Genomic DNA, 25568 nt, shown 5'->3' with positions numbered 1-25568 from the left:
AAGGGAGAAAAAAACATTTGAATTAAATCTTTTTTTAATATTTTTTTACATAAAAGAAAGAGATTGAATAGGAACATTATTTTTTTTAATTGTTTCTTTGAGAGGAAAAATAGAAGAAAAAAATTATTTTCCTGGAGAACCCCCACCCCTCCCCTAAATTGACATGAAAAGGTTGAAAAATTATCTCTTTTCTCATTTTCGGTTTTAATTTCTTAAAAAATAACTATATTGTCTATCACATAAAAAAATAAATAATAATTTTATGATAAGAAAAAAAATAATGGAGTAAAACAATATTGTTTTTTGAAGTGGAATTTTTTAATTAGTATAAAAATAGATTTATATGTAGGTCAAATGATTAATTGGGTCTTTTATTTTTTTTTTTTTAGTTTCATTCTTTATCTTTTAAAAAGTTTAACTTGATCATTTATTTTATTTTTTGGTTCAATTTAATATTATATCTTTTAAAAAAATTATTTTTGTCATTTATCTTTTTTTGTTCAGTTTAGTTCTTCCATCCATTTAAGATTGACGTCATTAATCATTTAAGAATATTTTTTTTTGGTTAAAAATGAAGTGAAGAAAAAGGGGAGAAAATTGAATAAAAAAGTTTTTTTTTAAATAATTAATGACATCAATCTAAACCAAAAAAATAAGATAATGAATCAAATTAACCTTATATGTATTTATTCATTTATATATTTTTGAGGAAATTACAAAATGTTTCTCCTAGGTATAAGAAAATTATACACATCTTTCCTGTATTTTTAAAACATACACAAATCTCTCTTAAAGTTTAAGAAAATTACACGTTTCCCCTTATTTTTAAAAATCTGCATAAATTTTCCTAATTGATGTTCAAGCATTTGATAGTAACAAAAGTTATACTTATCTTCCTCCTTCAAGTATTGCACAATTTTGATAAAAAAAAAAAAAAAAAACCAATCAAGTTGTCATACCAATGAACCTATAAGCTAAATGATCAGCACTAACTAAATGCACACCACTGTGAGCAACTGAACCATTGAATCAACCCTATTCCACCAAACTCATACGCCAAATGAACAATTATGAATTTTACAAATCAAATAAAATTATTCCAATCAAGTCATCAATGATTCAATTCACAAAATCACATGAACCAATTCCATACCAGCAATAATAATATTAAATTTATATATATTTTGAAAATAGAGGAATATGTGGGTAATTTTCTTAAACTGCATATGAAATTTGTATAGGTTTTAAAAAGAAAAAAAAAATCATATGAAATTTTTTAAAATCTGATGAGAGGTAAGTGTTATTTACTCAAAATAAATTCTTCAAGAGAAGGTTAATCTGATTATATATTATAAATATTTCTAACTTTAAAAGAATTAAAAAAATACTTAAAAAGCCAAGAAACTTATTATATATGACATTTTGTTATTAAACAACAGTTAAAAACATTTATATTATATATTACTTATTCTCATTAGTACAGTAACATTTTTAAAAAATCACATGACAAGTGGCTTGTTAACAATTTTTATTTATAAAATATTAAAGATATTTCATTTTATTTACTCAAATATTGAATTTCTATAAACTATGGTTCAACCACATTAATATTAATGAACAGAAGAGAAAGGTGAAATAAAAAAAGCAAAGTAGATTGAACACTTCCAAAAACTTTTGACCAAAATAAAAATCCAATACGCACTTAATTAGTAAAACCCAAACAAATACAAATTATATATGGTGCAAATCACTAATGTAACGCGGTGGGAAATAGTAAACAAATTGCTGTCGAGAATGAAGAGATTGAAACAACTCGAGACTAATAATTGAGTGCTTGTGTCTACCTACCTGATAAAACCTGTGACTTTTGTGGCAGCAAAGTGGTATATATGTCTGTATGTCTGCAAGTTAACTGAGAACTGAGCAGATTACCAATGCAATCATTTGTAAATTAATGATGATAAAAAGGACTGAGATCCCACGAGAAGGAGTACGATGTCTGTAGCTGGCAAGTGTAATCAAAAGCTGCATTGGGTTAATTCCCAGTTAACCGATATTATATGGGTCCGATATTAGTTATTGTGATGAATCTGAGGGGCAAATTTTTTCCTTTCCCATATTTTTCAAAACAATTTTTTAAAATGGGGTTGTTTTGAAAGTATTTTTTGTATGAGGCTCTTTTAAACGTAAAATGCATGGGGTATAAAGTAAACCGTCAGTGGAACTGGCGAGTTTGCTGTGCCTTGAAAAAATCGCCACCGGAAATGGCGATTTGATACTGCATAGGAAATCGCCAGTCAAACTGACGAGTTCTAACAGGCTTTGCAGGCGAGGTGCAGCTTTTGCAGGCGAGATTCCTACATATGTGTGCCTTGTGCAGAATTTTTATTTTACAACTTTTTTGAATTATGAATTAGTGAATAACCCGCCATGCATACAGGAATCTCGCGGGAAAGATAAAGTATATCATGTAATTTAAACTCTTATACTTAAATATTTTTATAATATTGTATAAAATATTCGAAAGTTAAAAATAAATGGTATTACGTAATTACCATAAGCTAGGATAGTAAAATATTTATTTATTTAATTTTAAAACTAAGATTAAAAGCTTCAAATTATTAAAAAGTATAAAATTTCAAGTGGAATTTATCTTTCAATTATTTAAATGAAATTTTACTCATTAAAAAATTTCATGATTTTGTTTAAAACTTTTTCCAAACAATAATAAATTCAATTCATTTAATTTTTGTGAAATTTTATTACTTTTAAATTTAGATCATATAAAACTATTTTACATTGTATCATCATTAAATTATTTTTTATGTTAAAAAATAGTTATTAATTTTTTATCATTATTAAATACGTTCTCTCTCACTTTGTATCTCTCTCTATATATAAAGTTTTCTTGTGAACCTAGGAGATAAGGAGAGAAAAAAAAAAAAGCTTTTTACCGAATAAAAAATGACAAAAATAATTGTCTAATAATAGACACATGATAAATAATAAGAAGGAAATGAAAAAGCGAAATAACATTAATCAATCAAGAGAATAAATGAACATATATGGGTATTTTTCATAGAAAGATTAAAAAAATATAACAAGCACTCTTAAAAAAAATACAACTCGCCAGTACCACTGGCGAGTCCTCTCTCTCATAGCAAAACGCCAGCCGTGCTGGCGAGTTACCGCCTTCCTGCTTCGTTGCGTCCCTGCACCCTAACGCTAGCTGTTGAAACTCGCCAGTTTGACTGACAGTTCCCAATGTATGGCCAAATCGCCATTTCCAGTGGCGATTCCTTCACGGCACAGCAAACTCGCTGGTTCCACTGGCGGTTTGCTTTATGCCCCCATGCATTTTACGTCCAAAAGAGTCCCATGCAGAAAATACTTTCAAAACAACCCCATTTCAGGGAATTGTTTTGAAAAGTACCCCAAAGGGGGAAATTTGCCGAATTTGAGGGGATATTAAGGAGAGAGAGAGAGAAGGTCAAGAATTTTGGTCAAGGGTTAGAATATGTTTGAATATATTTTTCAGGTTAGATGTTATTTTTTATATTTGGAGGGAGAGAAAAAGAATGAGTGAAGAATTTTGTTCAAGGGTTAAAAAATATTTGAAAATATTTTTAAAGTTAAATTTTACTTTTCATATTTTAGGTTTTAATATTTTTTTATTTTGTTCCTTCAAATTTTAAAAGTTTCTTTTTGATGTTTTATATTTTTGAAAAATATGAATTTATCACATGAGAACTTAACTTTTGTTCACTAAAATAATAATATCCAAAGTTATAGGTAATAATTTTTAGTGAAACTAAATTCATTAGTTAACTAACATTTAAAGTTATAACTTACATAAATATCATTTTTTTAACTCAGATAACATGACTTACTTAAGCATCTTCTACTCACTTAAGTGAGGGCAGGAACTCATGAACTCATGTTAGAATAACTTGTTTAAGCAAGTCAATTTGTTAACTAAAGTGAAGTGAGCTATACGGTATAAATTTGGGGGTTTTTTTTTTTTCAAACCCATTTATCCCCAATCAATTCTAATCATTCTTAACACTCATGGTTAATTTAAAACACTTTCCAATCTCAATACAAGCCTCAATCATCACAAATCAACAATCAATTGAACATAAGCAAATTCAACTCAAGAATTCCCAAATTAAGAGCACTCATGGGCAAGAACCCTCAAGCATCCAAACACCCAATTTCAATTAATCAAAATAGAGATTAAAGATGTTGAAGATCAAGGAACATAAAGCCTATGAACATTAAAGTGTACCCATGGCCACTACCATCATACAAGAGAAGGAAAAGAGAGAGCTTACTCAGGCTCCATTTGGTGTGCATAGACCGTTAGTTTTATAATTCAAATGCTGTTGTAATTTTTTTTCTTTTCTAATTAAATAATAATGACATTTCGACAAATTAAAAGAATTTTATTTTTAAATGATTTATTTTTCTCTTGTAGTTGTCAATATTTTATTTATCAATATTCAATTCAAAGATAAAGGAAATAAAAAAAATCAAGCGCCAAAGTTTGTGATGATCTGTTTGATAGAGAGAATGAGAATAGAAGAAAGACATTTATATTAAAGTAAAATATGAGGCGTGAGATCTACACGAGGTCCACACTATTTTTTCCTCTATTTTCTTGCTTCTTCCCTATATTTTCCCCTACCAAATGGAGCCTGAGTGAGTGTTGTTGATGATTTTATATATGCAATACTATTTCAATTCGATAAACAATCTATCAATCGAATTAATCCAATCTTCACAAGGATCGACAAGTCGATTGTTGACGGTTTATGATTATTGCAACACTAACCTTTTGAGGCAAGAAAAAAAAAGCAATTTCTTTTTTAACTAGAAATAGTCAAGGATCAGAAGAAGAAAAAAGGAAATAAAAATGAATTATGGTTTTCCTAAAAAAATTGAAGAGACTTTGTGGAATTACATTAAAAAAAAATTACATTTTTTGTGTGTGTCTAATGTGAGAAAGGTTGATTAGACCGGATTTTGATATGGCTTTAATTGAAGTACGCCTTTTGGGGACCAAGGTCAGAAGTGTATAAACAATGACGCTACTTTCTTATGTAAAAATAGTAATTTTGACAATGTATTTGAATAGCAATTTTGGCAATGTGTAATCAATAGTGGTTTGATGTTGGTGGTATTTATAGGGGTTTGAGATGGGTTGAACTCCTTAATATGGTACCTAAGGCCTCTAAAGGGCAATATTAACTTTTTTGGATTAAAACATTTCTCCCTCAATTTTAAGATTTGCCATTGATTAACTGCTCTCTACTTTTCCTAGTCTCAGTTTAGGGCAACAAATATTTTACTTCTATAATATTAATTCAGTATTTTCTAAGATTTTCCACTATATGTCTTGAAGACATAATAACTGATATGTTTTAAATTTTTTTTTTATCTATATATCAACCAAAATATTAATTTAAATTCGAGAACACTGAAGAAGTGTTTTAGAAAATCCCTGGTGAATTGCCTTGGATTACTGTCCTTGTTGTGTTTTACCATCAATAAATTAGGCTCAATTTGACACTAGTTTCGAACTTTGGAGTACCGATTATTTATCGTCTTCAGAAAAATGGTTAAGAAATTAATAACATTTCTTTTAATCAAAATATAATATAGTTTAATTAAAATATAACTAACGAAAAAAAGTCACTCTTTCGTATTTTAATAAGATGGTATATTTATTAATTTCTTAACAATTTTGTGTTTGTACTGTGTGGTATTTTAACTGTATATTAGTGACAATGAAGATCGAATATATGACTTTATGTATCTATTTTAATTCCCCACTACTAGACCGAACATAGTAGATATTAATTTCTTAACCTTTTTCTCTAGGATAATGAATAGAAAAATCGTTTGAAAAATCACAAACACACAAAAATATGCTTTTAAATGCGCATGCAAGCATGCGGGAGGTTCACATGAATTTTTATACATATAAGCTCAATCCCCATCACGAAGGAGTGATTATGAGTTTATAATCTCTAAACACGTGAGAGGGCAGGAAGTAGACAAATATAGGTGTTAATAAAAACTAAACAAAGAAAGCCAGAACATTTAATATACCTTGGGATTGGAGCTCTAAAACCAACATAATAATATAACTATTATATTACTAGCATAAAGGCATGGGTTCAGTTGCTGCAATCCTGACAAAACAACTACTATAGTAGTACTAGTAGTAAACAATTTCAATTAAGTAATGCACATGAATAAGCCAAATCCCATCAACAAATGTGTTTAGAAATAGGGAAATGGGTTTTTCATGAGGAGGGTTTAAAAATTGATTTAGGTAAATCAATTTTTGATAGGTGGAGAAAGAGGGCATGCAATGCAATCAATGAGAGTGAGGATGGAGACAAGGTGCTTGAAGAAATTGTGGAAGTGACGATATGGGTAATGGAAAGGTGCGTGTGAAATAAAAATCAAATGTTTCCTATGCGTATAACATGTGTGTCGAGTAAGGTAGGGTGGATGAGGGCACAGGTGTTATAGGGCACTACCCACTAATGTTTTCTTATTCAATCATCAATGCACATTGCTCAACAGCACTAGAGCACCATCTTAAGTAGCTTCTGCTAGTACCCATAACTTGTTCAGCATAAACATTTTTTTTTTGGGACAGAAAATAAAAATTAATTGTCAGAATTGCCCATTCACAATGATTAATTAATTGCTCCATCCTCATTTTATATATATATATATATATATATAACAAATTCATGGTTTTTCATTTTTTTTTTCTTTTTTGGTGGAGTTTTTGGGGGGGTCTCTTTCGTTAAGTATGAATGCTTTGGTTGGTTGGAAAGTAATGGATGAATCATTTGGTTAGTGACGCAGTCCTCTTCTAGATAGGAACCTTTTTATGTGATTTGTTCAACACTTTTGGATAAAGGGCCAATACAAAACAGATCAAGTGGAAGGGAAGAGAGGGGAGCCAAAATGGCAGTGTTGCACTTACGCACATAATTGGCACTATTATGGTTAGTGACTGGCTGTGACAACTTATTTTCTTGGATAAGCCCCGATATTCTAGCTACTCTTTCCCTTTAATATCAAGATTCACACCGCCCCAATATTTTGAGATGGTGGAACTATTGGTACTATTCCATTTTTCTTTTTCAAGGATTGATATTTACATAATAATATGTTTGGATAGAGAATTTTAACTGAGAAAAGTAATTTATTAGAGAATTTGAATTTTTGTAATTTAGAATTCATTGTTTGGATGTTTTTTTGTGAAGAATTTAAAATTTTATAATTTTAAAACAGAATTTCAAACAACTAAAAATCTGGAATTTCAATTTCCTTCTAAAAGGTGAGAAATTGAAATTCTCTTCTTACAGTCTTCTTCTTCGAGAAACATCCTATGAGATTATGGAACATCGATCAGGTCTGAGCATAGAGAAACACGTATAACTAGCACACCAATCATATCTTTTCTTTTTTTCATTCATTTTTTTCACCCTCATAATTTTAACTTTTTTTATCCAAACATAAAATATTAAAAATAAAAGAATTTCAATTGAAGTATTTGAAATTCTTAAAATTTAAAATTTTTTAGAATTTTAAATTCTTCCATTCAAACACACTCTAAAGAAAAAATATTTGCCGTGACAACTTCTTTGATTTGGCACTAGTAAGCAATTTTCATTCATATATGCATGTATGTTTTCGATTTTCACATATTCTTTTTCATTTGCTAGGCGCTAAAGCAGTTTTCAATTATGTGTATGAGAAGTCTGGAAATTTGTTCTAGATCAGTTTGTTTTCATTTCTATGCTGGGATTTGTTCTCAACTAGATCAATTTTTTTTTCAAAGAGAAATAAATGTGACAAGAGAGAAAAACGAGTCATGAGAGAGGAAAGAGAAATTAGCGGGACAAGAGACAAAAAATGTTATTTTTAAAATTAAATTACCATAATAACCTTAAAACAAATTTACTAAAACAAAAAGATTGATAGAATCTAATAAAAAAAGTGTGGTAGGACTTTTTGTCCAAAAGTTTGAATTATTTAAAATCACATTTTAAGGGATATTTTCTGATATATATATATATATGATTATTAAATTTTTGATGATTTTTTTTTACCTAGCACTGTCACATTCAAATATATTAGAAATTTAATTAATAGTGTGTTTGAAACATGTTAGGTGGTACTACACATGGATTCTCAGTACAACTAATAATTATTTTTGTGTGCATTTTAAAAGAAAATAGCTTTGCAAACTTGAGATTTTTCTTAAGAGATTCAAACTCAATAGTGTCGAAGCCAATAACATGTTGATAGTACTTATTAAGCTCAATTTTATTTTATATCATTTAATTTAGTGGGATAAATATATTTTTAAACTCTCTAGATATCTCTAAGTATGATAATGTTTTAGCTTCTAAAAAATAAATCTTTTCATTTTTGCTCTTCATTTATGAAAATATATCACATGTGGTCATTGTCATTCACATCCTTTATGGAACTACATGTGACATATTTTGTATTATCACAAATAAAAGACAAAAAAAATTATTTATTCTCTAAGAACTAGAAACAAATAGGTTAAATTATAATTTTGACCCTTTTATAATTTTAAATTCACAATTTTGATATCCTTATTATTATATCAAGACATTTAGATCCTTTATTTTTTAGAATAAATAATTTTGATTCTTTCATTAGTTGATCGTTTGTTGAGTATTGAAAGTTAAACATTTATTTTAATGTGACATATTCACGCTGATATGACACTTGTGTTGGTGGTTGACATAGTGTTTATGTGATAAGAGATTAAATCAAATAAAAAATAAAAAAAGATTTTGATAGAAGTTAAACTTATAATATTTTATTCAAAGCTAAGATAATAAATCACAAAAACACTTGTTTTCTTTAGTTAAATTTATAAATGTTATTTTGTATGTATCATCATTGAAGAGTTATTAATTTTTTTTTGACTTATAAAAATTTATAAATTAAAAAATATTTAATATATAATTTTTTTTAATTTTATTTTGTATCATTTTATATATTTTTACTTTGAATAGTTTACATATTTTTATTTCAATTTACCAATTTGTAATTAAATTTCATAAATTAATATATAAATTATTTTGTAAATATATTTTAATATACAGATTATTTTTCACTAATTATATAAATCAATATAATTGCATCAATTAAAATGTAAATTATACCAATAGTGTAAATTTATTTTAATAGATAAATTATTTTTATTCTAATTGTATAAATTAATAAAATTTTAGTATATAATTTTTTAGGAAACTTATGTGTTTATATTTTTGTTTAACTATAATTTTTTTTTTGTAAATAAGTTTTTTAATACCAATTATATAAATCAAGAAAATTGAATAAACTAATATGTAAATTATTTATATAAATTATTTGATGTAATTCATGTAAAATTATATCTATAAATATATAATACAAATTTTTATTTTAATTACGTAATTTGTATAAATTGCATAAAATATTTTTTTAAAAATAATCTATATATTATTTTATCTAATATTTTTAAATTTGTAATGAAATAAGAACAAAAGTTTATAGATAACAATTTATTAATTTATATTAAAATAAATTTTATAATAAAAAATACATGTAAAAATGAATATTAAATATGTTTAAGTATTAAATATTTTATTTTAATTTATAAATTTTTATAATTCAAAATCAATTAATAACTCATGAGTAATGAAACATATAAAATAGTATTTATAAAATTAATTAAATTAAACAAGTATTTTAGTAATTTATTATCTTGTCTTTAAATAAAAGATCATGAGTTTAACTCCTACGAAGATGTTTTTTATTTTTTATTTTATTTAACCTCTTGTTATATAAGACCCATGTCAACAACTTACATAAATCAAATGTCAACACCAATACACCACATCAGGGTTAATTGACGAAAGGATCAAATTTTTTTTATAAAAAAAATAGAAAAACTATATGTATTAATTTAGAAATAGAAGGACCAAAATTACAATTTAGCAAAACAAATATTATTATCAAAAGTAACTGGTAAAAGTAGTTTGACACTTGTGTTATGAGATAAATTAGATATCAAATAGAAATTTCAAATACTTCATAGTTAAAAAAATGTTATTGTATTTGTAAATATGGATAATAAAAATATATTTATCCTTATTTTATTTAATTGCATACAACAAAGTACTTACATAATAAGTAAATGAATTGTAAATTTAAGGGTTAAAAATATGCAGAAAAGGGTTCCATTAACCTCTTAAAGGTAACACTCTTTATCTAACATCTTTTGATTGGAATCTTCTATAATGTAAAGTATGTATATTTTTTTCAAATTAATAAAATAGGTATACGATGCAAAGCATAAGATACATATGTAACATAAAACAATAGAGATAGAAGGAGAAACATAGTAGATAAAAATAGAAGAAAGATGATTTGAAAAGGGAGAAATAGAATAAAAATAAAGTGACATATTTTGTTATTTGGTTTAAGAGAAATAGATGAGAAATAGAGTGAAAATAATATTGTAAAGATGTGAAATTACTTTTTTTTTACAATGATATGAAATTACTTTAAAAACCAAGGAATATGCAATAATTTCCGTAAATACTTTTATGCGGGCACATGAATGTATAAAAGGACAAAAGGCACAATTGTAAGTGTTTCTCGTTTATATCTTTGCAAAATTGTTTTTTCGCCTCAATCGAACACATCATAAAAGAGGAATTTTTATTTATTAAAAATCACAAGGAAGTATATTTTTCTGCATCTCAGTAATTTGCTTTTCCTTTTATTTTCTTAACATTGCGTATAGTGAAATATATAAATTCTGAAGAAATAAAATTGAACAAGAATGCATACATGTTAGTACAATACATTTTTCCCCCGATGAATCACATGTCAATACAATTATTTTAGACAAAATAACTAGTCCAATGTTGTGATTAAAGAAAAAGAATTAAGTATTGATATTGTAAATAAAGAATTTAAATGATAATTTATGATTGAATAAAGATAGAAACATTAAACTCTTAGTAATTAAGGTTGTTTAGGAATCCAATTGAGGTCCAATATAGGTGATGTTTTAGGGGGGAAAAAACGTGATGATTACACTAGACGTAATGTTGTTTGTTATTGGAAGAATGTTGTGACAATGTTGATTAGGCAGAACAGAAAAGAAGGGCCGTAGGTTGGGACCGCGCGTGCTACCAAGGCACCACTCACGTGCGACCCCCAATGGTGTCATGGTGTGTGGTGCTGTTCTCTATTCTCTATATATACAAACCCCATTCACAAATATAACAAAGAGTGGTGGTGAAGCAAATAGCGAGTGAGTGTAGTTGAATGAATGTTATGTTGATGATGACACATGGATGGATGATTAGGATTTTCTTCAACCAAAGGGAAGGTAGCAGCAAATAGAAAAGGCACCTCAGAATCGTGAAAGCATTGCTTGCAGTACATAAGCACTAACAACCCAGTGTGTGGATATATCTATTACATATAAACTAGGTAGCGTAGTTCTATTATTACTAAAACTTGTTACATCAAGCCAATGGAGACACACGCTGAGATAAGGGTGTCAAAGTTCAAGAGGGTTTGTGTCTTCTGTGGGAGTAGCCCTGGCAAAAAGAGAAGCTACCAAGATGCTGCCATTGAACTTGGCAATGAATTGGTATACACACACACACACCTTCCATTATGCTTTTATTCTTTTCTTTCTTTCCCCATTTTTTGGTCCTTTTTTCTGTTTTTGGAATAAAGGGTATGTAGCCTTTCTGTTTTATTGGGGGTTTTAATATTGTTTTTTTGGTGCCATGCTTTTCTTAATACAATATACATGAGCTGAATTAATGGATTAGGTGGAAATGATTAAACTTTATCATGTATGACGTCTTGAACGGTCTGGTTCCTTTGTGAATTTCAGTCGGAAAAGTTTGCTTTGTTCATAACGTGTTTGAATGTTGTAACTTGTTCACGGCTTCGAAAAAATTGATATTCACATTGATTTTCTTGAAACTATGTTTCTTTTTCTCTTGGTTGAGTTCGTGTCTAGCGTCTATTTGATGCAAATTATGAAGTTTTTTTCTTTCTTTTTCGTCATTACTCACAAACAAAAAGGCCAAAATCATTCTGAGAAAGTGTCACTCAATAGCGTGCCCAATTTTTGTTCTCATGTTTATGGATACCTATGGTGCCTTTCAGCTTTCTGAACTTAAGAACATAAAAAAGTATCCATTTTTTTTTTTTTTGTGAAGCTCAGTCGCTCTGAACTGAACACTTGGCACAAACTTTGCAAGTGCTTGCTGCTGATTGAGCTTTGGGGAATAACTTCCAGTGCCCTTTTCCTTTTCCAAATGGATCATCATTTTTGTTTTTGTGTTTTTGGCATCATTTTATCATGTACTCTCTTATTTGCTTCTGTTACTCTAGTCTTTCTAGGTTGTTTAATGTTGTTATTAATGGTATCTGAAGGTCTCAAGGAACATTGATCTGGTCTATGGAGGAGGAAGCATTGGTTTAATGGGTTTGGTTTCCCAAGCTGTTCATGATGGTGGTCGGCATGTCATAGGGTATCACTCTTTTCCTCACCCCTTTTTTTCTTTTTGGTAAAGTTTTCTCTTTCTCTATTTTCTCCCAAGGATTTTGGGGGAAAGGAGGATCACGAAATCAGAGCCAATTATGCTTGTGTCGGTCTCTTTCTCCATTGACACTATTTGTCATGTTATTGTCTCTTGCAGAGTTATTCCCAAGACACTCATGCCTCGAGAGGTATGTCTGCTTCAGCCAGCAGAAAAAGCTTCTAGTTTTTTTTTTTTTATCTTCTCTAATAAAATTTTGCAAGTTGTCTCTCTCTTTTTTTTACTTGTTTCTCTTCATCAAAGATTGAGCTCTGAGTTTTGATTTTGTTGTTTCTCCATTTTCCACATTGCTTCTATATTCTATTTCCCACTGGTTATAATTCCTTCCTTGTTCTGTAGCTTCTTTGTTTTCAGTTAAGCCTTCACTACCTCCTGGTTCATATATGCTTTTTGCCAATTTCAAAGTCTAGTGTATCACAGCCTTGTTGTTAAAGGTTTAGGTAATCTGGTTTATATGTGTTTTTCTTTTGGAAATGAGATCTTTATAGGTTCAGCTCTTCGCTTTGCTGGTTTTCCTTCATTGGCTAGAACTTTTCTTTTTCTATTTTGGTTTTGTTTTTTAGTTTCAATCTCTTGGATTATAAGTTATTGATGTCCGTATATAGCTAGCTAGGTGAAGCATGGGATAAACAACCCTTCAACCCTTATAATTGCTTAGCTTCTCCTTTTCTCTTTACTTTTTAATCTTATTTTCTGTTCCATCTCCTGTGCAATGGTTCCTTTTGCAGCTAACTGGTGAAACAGTGGGAGAAGTAAAGGCTGTAGCTGATATGCACCAAAGGAAGGCAGAGATGGCTAAGCATTCAGATGCCTTTATTGCCTTACCAGGTTAGCATGAACTGAGAAACTTGGTTGCATTAGAAAAAGTAGAAACATCAAAGGTGCTTGAAGCTTTCTAGTTTTATCATGTACCATTGACCCTATCTCAGTGTCTTGTTCTTTTGAGAATAATAGTTGAATATAATATTCCCATTGATCTCCCTGTGCTATTTTCTTATTCAGCATTCAACAAACTGGTTTTTCATTTTGTTAAACCTCTTTATCTAAAACATTATTAAAAGGTATACTTACCACGCCTAATCATGAATGTTGTTGATGTTGACTAGGCTTTAACGATTATGTACTTGTGAGTGTATGGTTTTGAAGTCTTAAGTAATAATGTGGATTATTCATCTACTTTGAGTATGCAAAAGTGGACAGTGATTTTGTAGGTTTAAGGAGTATCAAATAAACCAGTGAGATTTTTATGCAATTAATTAAATTTGACAGTGCTGCAAAACCTGCTTGTGTAGTTTCTTCCGTAATTTTCACATACATCCATCCCAATGCTATGATGATTAGAGAGCGACCCTTCAGAAGTAGCTGATCCTGACCTTCTCTGAGCCCTTAGCATCTGTGGCTAAAATTTCAAAACTTCTGCGGCTCTGAGCAACTGTGGTTCTGGTCGAATACCATTTTTGCCTCTACTTTCCTTGGAACCATGACGTGTTTTTGTACCACACTTGCTGCATTTGATAGTGAAGGGAAAGTAAAGCAAAAGAAGAAGTATCACAAGATAACGTTTCCAACTAGCACCTGTACCTGACATGGCATAGTGCCTTACCCTTTTCTAAGACTTTTATTTTCTTAGTAGTTATCATTCTGAGAGTAGTAATTAAGTGCTGAAAATTAGATAGATAGAGGAGGCATGCAAAGACAAAGCTGTCAATCACTCTCCATCTTGGGATCCCTCGTATGAAAGTGGATTCCCCAAGTTCCAAGAGTAAAAAATTAGAGGGAGTGTGTGAAGACAAAACCAAATAGATGTCCTTAACGCCTCTCACTTCATGCTGTAACATCCATAGTGGCATTTTTTGACACAAACCAAAGGGTGGTACTAAATAGTAAACACTACTTACATTACATGCACCTCGATATGGAATAGTTAAATCCCAAACTTGTGGAGAAAAAGACAACACAAGACGGTTGAAATGAAACCAAACAGTGAAACATGGTTCTCATATTGTTGAAATAAATTACAGTTTCTCTTTCCACTGTTAGTGTTACCATCTCAATCATGGGGTTGCTTATCTTTTGCTTTTCCATTAAATTATTGATAAACTAATGCAAGTTACCTACATGCAGGTGGTTATGGGACTCTAGAGGAGCTTCTTGAAGTCATAACCTGGGCTCAACTTGGGATCCATGACAAACCGGTAATTCACTTGTACCATTTTGTTGAGAACTTATATTATTAATTAATGGGTCTTGTTAAAGGGATAAAATATTTATTGTATAAATCATATGAGAGTGTAAAAAAGATTATGGACAGCGAAATTTTCTACCACCCAATAAAAACATTTTTATTTTAAGTTCCTTCATTGGTTAGCATTTGCCTTTTAGTTTATTCTGTGGAGTTTCCCTGTGATTTTTAGCCTAACTAGATTTTGACACTTCACAATTTGCAGGTGGGATTGGTAAATGTTGATGGATACTTCAATTCATTGCTATCATTTATTGACAAAGCTGTAGAGGAGGGATTTATTAGTCCTAATGCCCGCCACATTATTGTGTCAGCACCAACATCAAAAGAGTTAGTAAAGAAATTAGAGGTAATTTTCATAGGATGACATCCACCAACCAACACTAATTAGCATATTTCTATCATAAAAAGATTAATTGTTTATGTAACCACTTTTTTCTCTGCAGAATTAAGCACAAAGTGATATGTTTTATGTTTAACTCACAGGATTACGTTCCATGTCATGAAAGTGTTGCTTCTAAGTTGAGCTGGCAGATAGAGCAACAACTCACTTACCCTGAAGAGTATGACATCTCGAGGTAGCTGAATTTGCTTCACGGGCACGGAAGATGACACTAGGTAGAATTTTGGAGGTGGAAGAAGCTAGTGTGGAATATCAGTATTCTGTTTTTGTTTTTACTTAAAAAAAAAAAAGAAATTTCTTTTGTAAAGTACTGGGATTGACCTGAATATGTTAAATTACTTTGTTCCCTTGTGAAACTGATTTCCTTTTAAGTTGTAAGTATTAGGGGCTTCTCAACTTATTACTCTACCTACCTCAACTAATTTTAATTTTGAATGATCTTTAATGTACTTTGACTTTATATTCTAATGGCTTTATGGAAACCTCTAGTATGTTATTGGCCGAACATAGTAGCAAACACATAAAACCACTTAAATACATGACTTGATGGGATAGTGAACAGAGTCAACAAACTATATAGTCCAACTTAAATAAAGTGTTAGTAATAATTAAGAATGGGACCAATTATGTAACGTATATGTTCTTAAAGGAGCTGATTTAGAGTTAATTTAAGTCTTGGCGAGCTAAATAACATCTTTGGTTTAGATTCACTTCTAGCATAATTGATTAAAAAAATCATGGTAGGAGTGAAGCAACAAATAGTTGCTTCGGCTTTTTCATGTGTCAACATAATTTTATGAACCATAATCAATTTTCACTTGTTATCCAAACACACTAAAAGACAACATACGAGAAACTGACCCCACAAACAACCAATTCTTGAATGCAAGTGCAATGGCTGGTTGGGATCGCATTCCCTCACATAGTTGGACAAAGAGGCTGCAGTTTGTAAACTACTCACACCAAAATTTAACACCAATGTATAGGAAATGCTAAGGTAGATGCTGTTTACCACATCATACACATATGATATTTCAGCTTGTGGGGCCCTCAGTTTCCAAGCAAATGTGACATTGCCATGTGTTACAGAGGGGTATGTGGGGTTCAAAGTTCAAACTATGCGAGGGGCCATATGCACGAAGGCCTCAGTTAAGGGATCATGTGCCACATGCAGGGATCTGAGGACAATATGATAGCCATGGTTGGTCCATGTATCATCCATCACATTGCCAGTGGTTGAAAGAACTGCTTCGTACAGTTGGGTCTGTTTAGTTTGGAGATAATTCCAGAAGCTTTGAGTGGTTGCATAGTCATCATATATGATGCATTGGTTTGAAATATTGGCTGAAACATGGATGGCATGGTAAAGAGGGAACTGAAGGAAACACAGCTACCACTAAGGTAAGATTACAAGCCTTTGACAAATTCCTTTTAGAAATTCCTAGTACTTAGATACAGCTTTGTAGAGAAGATATTTTCATTGTGATATATGAAAGAGAAAAGATATGAGGTATTGACAAAATTATCCACAGGATAAAGTTCCGATGCAGCACCCCTTTTTCTTCCTTTTAAACATTTTTCTCTAAAATTAAGAAGGAAAAAAGTGATCTAATACTAAACTTGATGAGGTAGAGCTCACATTGAACCTTTTCATTTAGAAGTAAAGTGTGAATATGAGAAAAAGAGAGGGTCAGAGGGAAATTGCTTTCTCCAAACATCAGTCTACTTGTCTTGTAATTTAGAAATCAAGTATTGGCTAATGACTAAAGAATAAAAGGTATACTGTGTGTTATGCAGTGCTAGTTTTGGCAAACATTCACATCTTTGGACCACTAACCTGTGGAGCACCTTTCAAGGACTATTTTCATGTTAGGTAACATGGTTTGTATGTTATGGTTTGCATTCATTTTCTCAAGATAAAAGGACTGGCTGTGGCATAATAACATTGTCAAACTTTCATCCTAAATAGGACACTTCTTGATCAATGTTACAGTGTGATGGATAAGGAAGTTATCAACATCAAAGGTCTATCTTATCTACATGCTTCACCATATGAAGAAATTAAGAAGCTTGAATATGCAAATGCAAATTTCTAATTATGTCGGAATTATTCCTTTTTTTGTATGTCATTTATCTCTTTTTGTTAAACAGAAATCATAACCTTTATTTTTGTGATGAAAAGTCACTTATTGATTTGTGGTGAACTTCTTATTATAATGACACACAAAATTTTAAATGTATCAATTTCTCAATTTGTTCATCTATAAAACTTTTCTTTATAGGTGATAAAATGGACTGAGTCAATGCGGATTGCGGGCTATAATGGATTGGGCCAAAAAGTAAGATTTAATTTGGGCCTAAATAATGAAGCCTAAGTCCAATAAAAGTCTAGTTTTACGGGTTTTAATGGGTTTTTGTGGGCTTAGCTCACATTGGGTCATGATTGGATTGAGCTAAAAAAATCCACATCTAATTTGGGCTAAAAAATTTAAGTTCGACGTTACATTTTATCGAATTTATTTGGATCGACCCAACTAGTCCGACCTATTTTGCCACCTATTTTATTTTGCCACCTCTTTCATTCACAAGGTACCCAACTCATTTTATACTATCATTTAATGGTCATACATAGCAACATCATTAATTTTTGTACCAAAATGGTCTAGCTCAGTTGGTTAAACAACTCATTATTATGACTTTGATTCCTACGTATAAAAAATTAACATTAACTTTTATAATAATTATTTTAAAATCATACTTAAGATAGTTTTTAATTAGTTAAATAATAGTGTAAAAATATTTATATTTTTAATTAATTAATATTCATAATATACAAAAATTAATCTCAAAGAAAAATTATTGTTGTACCTAATTTCAAATGCATTTTAAATTGGTGGATACAGAAGAACACGTGTTAAAAAAATTAACCCTTTAAATGGATTTAAGCATCACAAAGATTAATTTTTGACTTTTGATTAGGGGATATTTACACTCACTAAAAAAATATTGAATTATTGATATATGGAAAGATGAGGTGAGATGATTATTTTTTTAAAATCAATTTTAGAATTGAAATACAAATTAAAACTTTTTTAAAGGTAAATCCAAATTAAAACTTATGCTCATTGTGGCTGCATAATGTACGAGACATTAATTACTAATTAAATAATTAAATGAGTAAATAAAATTATAAAAATAGAAAACAAGCCATAAAAACAAGTTCAACAAAAATCATGTTCAAAACTTGAAATAGACATGCTTCATTCAAAAAAAAATTCATTTATACAACTTCAAATAGAATGACACCGAAACATTCCTTTGGGTCGTTGAAGAAAACCAAATGAATGTCTTGGCAACCAAACAAGACAGGCGAAGCATTAACCCACATACCAAGAAACCATAGTCGGACATGTATTATTAGAACTATGATTCATACATAAAACTCTAAAAATGTCAAGTCTAGCGTTAAAAAGAAAAGTCACATTAAATAATTGTCTAAACCTCTTGTACGTTAATTAGTTGTTAAAGGATCATCGACTCAGATTGGTTGGGCTTGAAAAAAAATATTAAATCAATTGACTGAGCTTGGATTAAATTAGAATGATTTTCAATAAATTTTAGAGTTTAAACTTCAATACAAATCAAATTAATCTAGTTTGATTTAAATTGGTTTTGATCACATGGTCGAGTGATGAAAATATGCTATTAAGAGAATTAATAAAAGAACAAAAAATGAGGAGAAAAAGTTTCAATCAAGGTTTGATGCATTTAATTTTTTTTATTCATAAAAATTGAAGACAATATCAAAAAATTTACAATATCTTATACACCGTCTTAATCAACTGGAATTTGTTAATGAGTTTAAAATTTATCAATTCAAAAGTGACTCAAAGCCAAGTTTAGAGAATTTTTATTTAATTCAATCCAGTTTTTAATGTTTGATTTGGTCAAATAGGATAAGTTTATATATATATTTGACCCAATATCCACCCCTAATTTTTTTTTATCTATAAGAATTGAAGACAATGTCAAAGGTTTGATGTATTTAATTTTTTTATTTAAAAGAATTGAAGACAATATCAAAGAATTTACAATAACTTACACACCTTTTCAACCAACTGAAATTTGTTAATGAGTATAAAGTTTATCAATTCAAAAGTGACTCAAACCCAAGTTTAGAGAATTTTTATCCAATTCAATTCAGTTTTTAATGTTTGATTTGGTCAAATTGGACAAGTTTATATATCTATTTGACCCAATATCCACCCCTAATTATGCATGTAGAAAGAATGTAACCAATTAGTTATACTTTTAAGAAAACATATACCTCTTCATGCATAATGATAAGAAAACACAAAATCAAAAAAACATACAACACCAGAAAAAAAAATCATTATTTTATCTAACATGATTTGGTCCCTCATGTCTATCTTCAAAACACCACACCTCATGTCTACATCTACAACAAATAAACCTAATAAATCATCCCTTCACATGACCCTTTCTCTCACTTAGATATTTGATTGTTTTGTAAATGATAGGCATCAACTCTCCTACTATAGGTTTAGATAGCCTTGTTAGGAATCTGTCCATCTCTTGGGTCTTGTTCATATCCCCCCATGATGTTCTTGTTCTTTTTGAGTCTTATCATTTATAATATTTGCTGGTCATGTTGTGTCTGTATGGGGATTCTTGAGGTGCCAACCTAGTTTGGGATGTCATCAACCCTCATGCTGCAATCCCAATCTTTTGCTTAAAAAAAACTTAGGATATTTCTTCTCATATTAGGAATCTTTATTTATAGACCTAATGTCATAAACAAATATCTAATTTACAAATAATTTTTTTAAATATCTAAACAATATCCTAGAGATTTAAAATAAAAAATCTGAATTGTTTTGCCAACAACATATATATACTACGTGAGTATTGGATGGTGACAATTCTCGACTTGTACCACCATTAGCTACCACTACTAGAACATGTCTCTTGACTTCCATGTTGCCAAGAAGACTTTTGACTCAAGAATTCCACACAAACTCACCACTAGCTTTCTTAAGCTTTAATACTTCTCTTCTTTGGTCATCAGGCCACAAGAACTACTTTGACACCCCTGAAAGCTGACAATTTTTGACTTTTACTACCATTAGCTATCACCATTGAAACGTGTCACTTGACTTCCTGGTCATCAAGAAGACTTTTGACACAAGAATTTCACACAAACTCACCATCACTTTTTTCAAGCTTCAATACTCTTCTCTTCTTTGGTCATTAGGCCATAAGAACGACTATGATATCCATTGTTAAAAAAAAATACACACCTCTTCAAACATACACACCTCTTCAAACATAATGATGAGAAAACATACACACAAAAAAAATAACACTGTAAAAAAATAAAAAAAGATCACAACTTTTGCACCCCTCAAACTATCTAATGGAATGCTAATTTTATTCCCTCCAAATAATAGCAAGAAACCTTCATTGAAAGTAAACATTATTACAGTTAAACCTATCATAAGTTCATTTATGATAAGCTCAAATATCAAATAATCATTATAATTAAAATAACACTATACTTTTTCACATACAATATTATTAAATAATTCAAAATTAATCTAATATACTTTTATATTGTAAATAGAATATCTTTATATTAAAAGTAAAGGAGTCTCAGAGAAATTTTTATGTAATTGAGCGAGAAAATTTTAGAGAAAGTTTGTATTTGTGTGTGTGTTTAGGTTGAGGAATAAAGTCCATTCTTTAGTGAAATTGCTTGATCATTAGAATCATTGTTTTGCAGTCAATTGATTCATTCAAATACTAAGATGCTTCATTCAGCTGCCAACATTGCAAAAAATAACACAAACAATTGATGATTCTAGAACTTTCATTTACTAAGTTATTAGTCTATGATATTTATTTTGGTATTGAAGTCAAAACTCTGGTGCACAAGTAACGTTTCTGCACAATAAAATATTTATCACCCTTTTTTTGTAGTAATCTGTGATAGCTACGTATCATTTGATTGTTAACTCAAAAGTCATTACTGCATTCAATTAAAGGAAAAATAGAAGATGTAGTTGAATTTGAACATGATTTCCACACCTGAGCTATATAATGTTTAGTGAACCTTAACAATTTAGTGAATTGGTTTTCCATTCATATATAGTGGACACTAGTATGCTTATATTGCATTGCAACCATCTGGTTCTATTGGATTAATGAAACACTAGGAATTTTTTCTACAAAAGATTTTTGGGATAATGCTCCAACTTTTCTTTGTCTTAGACAGCTTCTGAATCTCACTCCTGATACATGAACATTCCTTCTCTAGCTCTGAGACAAGGTCCCTCAAGTTGCCAGCACCTTGTGTAGGGTCTAGTTGACCACTGCCATTATTCCTTGGAAGGTCAAGATTTCCAATGGGGTTTCCAGAGTTCTCAATATTCGCTGAAACATACAACCAGCTAGAGATTGATGTTCGGAGTCGAAGTTGTTCGAAAAAGAGGACCTGCACAATCACCCGGAGTGGTAATCTTTCATTCTGTGCTGCATGAGTGCTTGCTTCCAATGAGAGTTTTTGGCAGTTAATGAGTCTACAAAATTGCTCCCTCTCTGAATCAATGAGCCAAGGATGTGCCTGTACTTGTCATAAATGTGTCACATTAGAATTATCAAATAAGACAAAAAAACAAAACAATATTGCTGACTTTGTACTCGATTGTGAGGTTTTGTTACTAACTTATATAAACTTATAATTCTTTTCATTATCTTTTCTTCTTTTCAACTAATAAACTTTGTTAGGTACTGAATCATCTTTCTCTTTTTCTAGTGAGCACTGAAAGATGCATATAAGTAGGTGGAAATCTTATCTTCTTGTTCTATTTAGCTGTGATTAAGAGAATGATAACTTTAAAATAATTAATTCTTAAATCTAAACCAGAATTGTCAAATTCTTCAGAAATTTTACTGTATCTTAGGGGTATTTTACGGCCTTCTTTTGATGAAAGCAATTATATGTCACAACATTTGGTTAACTAGAATGTAGAGATAGTAACATTTGGGAAAGCTAGGCTTCCAACATGGTCTTACCTTAAGGTACACATCTATTGCATGATATAAAGCATCATCCAGTGGCCTAGCATAATCTGGAATTGCAGAAGCAAGGGCCTGAAACTTAGGCAGCTTCAAGTTAACATCTACAGCCACTTCTGCAAGATATGCATCTATCAAATTTGCCACTATTGTCATAGGTGCAAGGGCATCAGTTCCAGCTATCAACGACCCCTCTTCAATTATGCATGGAGAAGTTGATGCAGTTGCAGCCTGGTATATAGACATAAAGTGATCAATAATCCTCTGAATGCAGTCTATGTCATAGAGAGTCTCAACCGAGTACCCCATATTTGGAATGAGAAGATCCACAAGTTCAGCTTGGTCAAGTTGTGATCCAATTCTTTTCTCCAAGTTTTCTATGCATGATGGACTTGCGTGTAATATGGTGGCTGCGCAGAGCAACCTAAGCAGATACTTGGAGGGTGTGACACCTTTCTTATTAGGAAGCAAGCCCATAATTTCTTCTAGCAATGCCCTTTGATCTGCTTCAGAAATCGAACTATTAGTGGTTGTACCTTGATTGACACTATTTTTATCATTGAAGCTTGCTTGCCTATTCATCATGGGGATAAACCTCCTAATATAATATATGAGGGATCCAACAACATTCTCAGGTTTCATACCCTTTGCTTCAATGGATAAAATAACTCTTTTATATAAGGGTAAGATTAGCGAAGACAAATCCTCGTACCACCAATCATCACCTGGATGTGGTGATTTATTCTCAGAAGAAATTCCATTCCATAAGGCAGGATCTTGAGCTGAGTACTTGGAGCAATCTTGTCCTTCCACATGTCTATTGGACATGTTTGGGTTAGAACATGCCTTGATGGCCAAGGAATCAATGCATCTTGAAACAATGTGTAACTCTTCTGCACAAGATTTAACTTCCTCACATGTTTGAAGAGCTTTTATAGTGTCTGACCAATTACTGAAAACTTCATTGAGAAATGCCTCAGTCCTTGCAATTAGATTCCCTTCACCATAATTTTCATTCATCTGTAGGTGCTCTGCTGCACATCTTAGACTAACCACATTTGATGCTGTGACTTCTATTTTGACACCGTAGCAAAACTTGGTCACAAGTTCAAATGTTTTGTCTCCACCTGGCACGTCATCAAGTTGCAAAACACAGTTTGACCCATCCTCATTTGTGAAGTCAGCAATGAGTTTCTTCAGTAATCCACTTCTAGAAAGCAATGGGAACTGCATCATCAAAATCATAAATGCAGAAATAAACCAAGGTCCACCATGAGCTTGAATGCATAATTGAGGTTAGCACTTGTTAATAATAATAATGATAAAGTCCTAAACAGATGGTGCATACATCAAAAAATTATTTTCAACAGAAGCTCAATTCAAGCATGCACCTTGTGGAGAAAAAATGATGTTTCGCCTACTTTAACAGTAACATCACTTGGAAGTCCGGTTGTGCAATTCCTGGACATAAAAAAAATAAAATTAAACCAGTGGCTCAATGTTAAAAAGCATTGACCATCACAAGAGTGTAAATGCTTCAGTTGGGAGGGGGGAATTCTGGCTATAAAGGCTGAATATACTACAATTCTATAAAGATAAGTTGTTTGATGCTTATTCTGTATTTTTTGAAATCATGTTTTACACAGTACCAAAGAACTTAACAGCATGGTAGAGAATGCCGGACCTTATATATCAGTCCTAGATTATAATGCAATGTCTTGAGAATTGAATCAATAGGAAATATTTTCCCAATTGTTTTGTTTCCCTTTTATCCAAGTAAATAGGATAGTATTATGCTTTTAGCACGAGATGCACCAATTTTAATTTCCTCTTTGTTGGGCATGAAGTTGTACCACACATGATGTTGTGATTTGGCGAGTATCTAGAACACCTGTGATTTGTGAAGAGACAATATCTACATGCTCAAGATTTATAAATTATAATTAATTAATTATAGGACATCACACATGAAAGATGAAACTGAAAAAACCTTTAGACCAAAGGATTAAAAAAACAAAAACATTATGATTCTCTACCACAAGTTACACAACACATTGAAGCAATATACATACATATTGGTTTGATTTTGATAAAAAAAAAAAAATGCTTACCATGTTTGGCCCTCACGATGAAATGCATCAGATTTTGATCCAAGCCTCATGAAAGCCATTTATTTATGGATGCTGTGTGAAGAAAAGAAATTCAACAAGGGGAGTGCAGATTTTGCATTATGAATAATGTGATTATGGTCCACAACACAAACAAGTCGCGAGTCTAATGCTGATGATAACTGAAACAAGCGAAAGACATGGCTGTGCAATCATATGCACATATGAAATCTCTCTCCCCCTCATCATTACAATACAAACTTTTGACATGTAAGTTTCTTTCTGAAAAACCACGTAGGTCACTTGTTTTAAACTTGGATGGAATCCATTTTAATAAATAATTCATTTTAAATTATTGAACGTAATTGTGAGACGTATCAAAGTTAAACTCAATCGTGAATTTATATTAGAGCATATATACTTTTCTCTCTCTCTTTGAATAGTGCAAGAATTAATTTTCCAACATACAATAACAATTAGGAGCATAATACGTAATAACCCAAAATAGTTCTTCTAAATTAATTTTAAGTTATTAAATGTTTTAATATTCACAAGATATAGTATGCATCTTTTATTAAAAGTTCATGGTAATAAGTGTTTTGAGAATATTGATTAAATTAATAAATAAAAAATTATTTAAAATTGATGAAGTAGTATGTTGAAAAGTATGATGAAGCACATTACAAATCGATAAAAAGAAATGTTACGTGTTAGGATTATTTTTATTAATATAATCATTTTCTAACAAAGAAATAGATTATTAATATAGATATTGAATATATACTGATATATCATATTAATATTTAATGTACTTATATTATGTATATCAATTTTCTTTACTAACAGAGATATCTATTAATATGATATATCATATCGTTAATATAGATCCATAATATTTATATTAAAAATTTAATTTTTATTAATTAAAAGTAATATCAATAAAAACCAATTCTAGGTTGATTGATAAACTAATTTTGGTTTAACTAATTATTTAGTCCTAATATCTATACTATCCTTTTGTTTTA

The 25568-nt window shown here is 30.3% G+C and overlaps 2 protein-coding genes and 1 long non-coding RNA gene across 3 annotated transcripts; 2 read left to right on the top strand and 1 right to left on the bottom strand.

The window, feature by feature from the left end:
* Positions 1 to 11353: 11353 nt before the first annotated feature.
* Positions 11354 to 15730, top strand: LOC100791145 (cytokinin riboside 5'-monophosphate phosphoribohydrolase LOG3-like). Its single transcript, NM_001253269.2, has 7 exons — positions 11354 to 11725; positions 12526 to 12623; positions 12792 to 12822; positions 13421 to 13520; positions 14817 to 14887; positions 15140 to 15283; positions 15421 to 15730. The coding sequence occupies exons 1-7, from the start codon at positions 11606 to 11608 to the stop codon at positions 15514 to 15516; spliced, it is 660 nt and encodes a 219-aa protein (NP_001240198.1). The 5' UTR covers positions 11354 to 11605; the 3' UTR covers positions 15517 to 15730.
* Positions 15731 to 16310: 580 nt separating this feature from the next.
* On the top strand, positions 16311 to 17530 carry LOC106795480 (uncharacterized). Its single transcript, XR_005887835.1, has 3 exons — positions 16311 to 16738; positions 17135 to 17210; positions 17307 to 17530. It is a non-coding gene; the product is annotated as an uncharacterized lncRNA (long non-coding RNA).
* A 4039-nt stretch (positions 17531 to 21569) lies between these two features.
* Positions 21570 to 24769, bottom strand: LOC102659910 (BTB/POZ domain-containing protein At5g03250). The gene is made up of 4 exons (XM_006594085.3): positions 24547 to 24769; positions 23827 to 23896; positions 22433 to 23662; positions 21570 to 21980 (listed from the first exon to the last, which is right to left on the bottom strand). The coding sequence occupies exons 1-4, from the start codon at positions 24603 to 24605 to the stop codon at positions 21570 to 21572; spliced, it is 1770 nt and encodes a 589-aa protein (XP_006594148.1). The 5' UTR covers positions 24606 to 24769.
* Between the last annotated feature and the right edge of the window lie 799 nt (positions 24770 to 25568).

The sequence above is a fragment of the Glycine max genome, chromosome 13 (genome assembly GCF_000004515.6).
Source record: "Glycine max cultivar Williams 82 chromosome 13, Glycine_max_v4.0, whole genome shotgun sequence".
NCBI classification, from domain to species: Eukaryota; Viridiplantae; Streptophyta; class Magnoliopsida; order Fabales; family Fabaceae; genus Glycine; species Glycine max.
The sequence above is the reverse complement of the archived record's forward strand: the minus strand, read 5'-3'. Positions and strand labels throughout refer to the sequence as shown.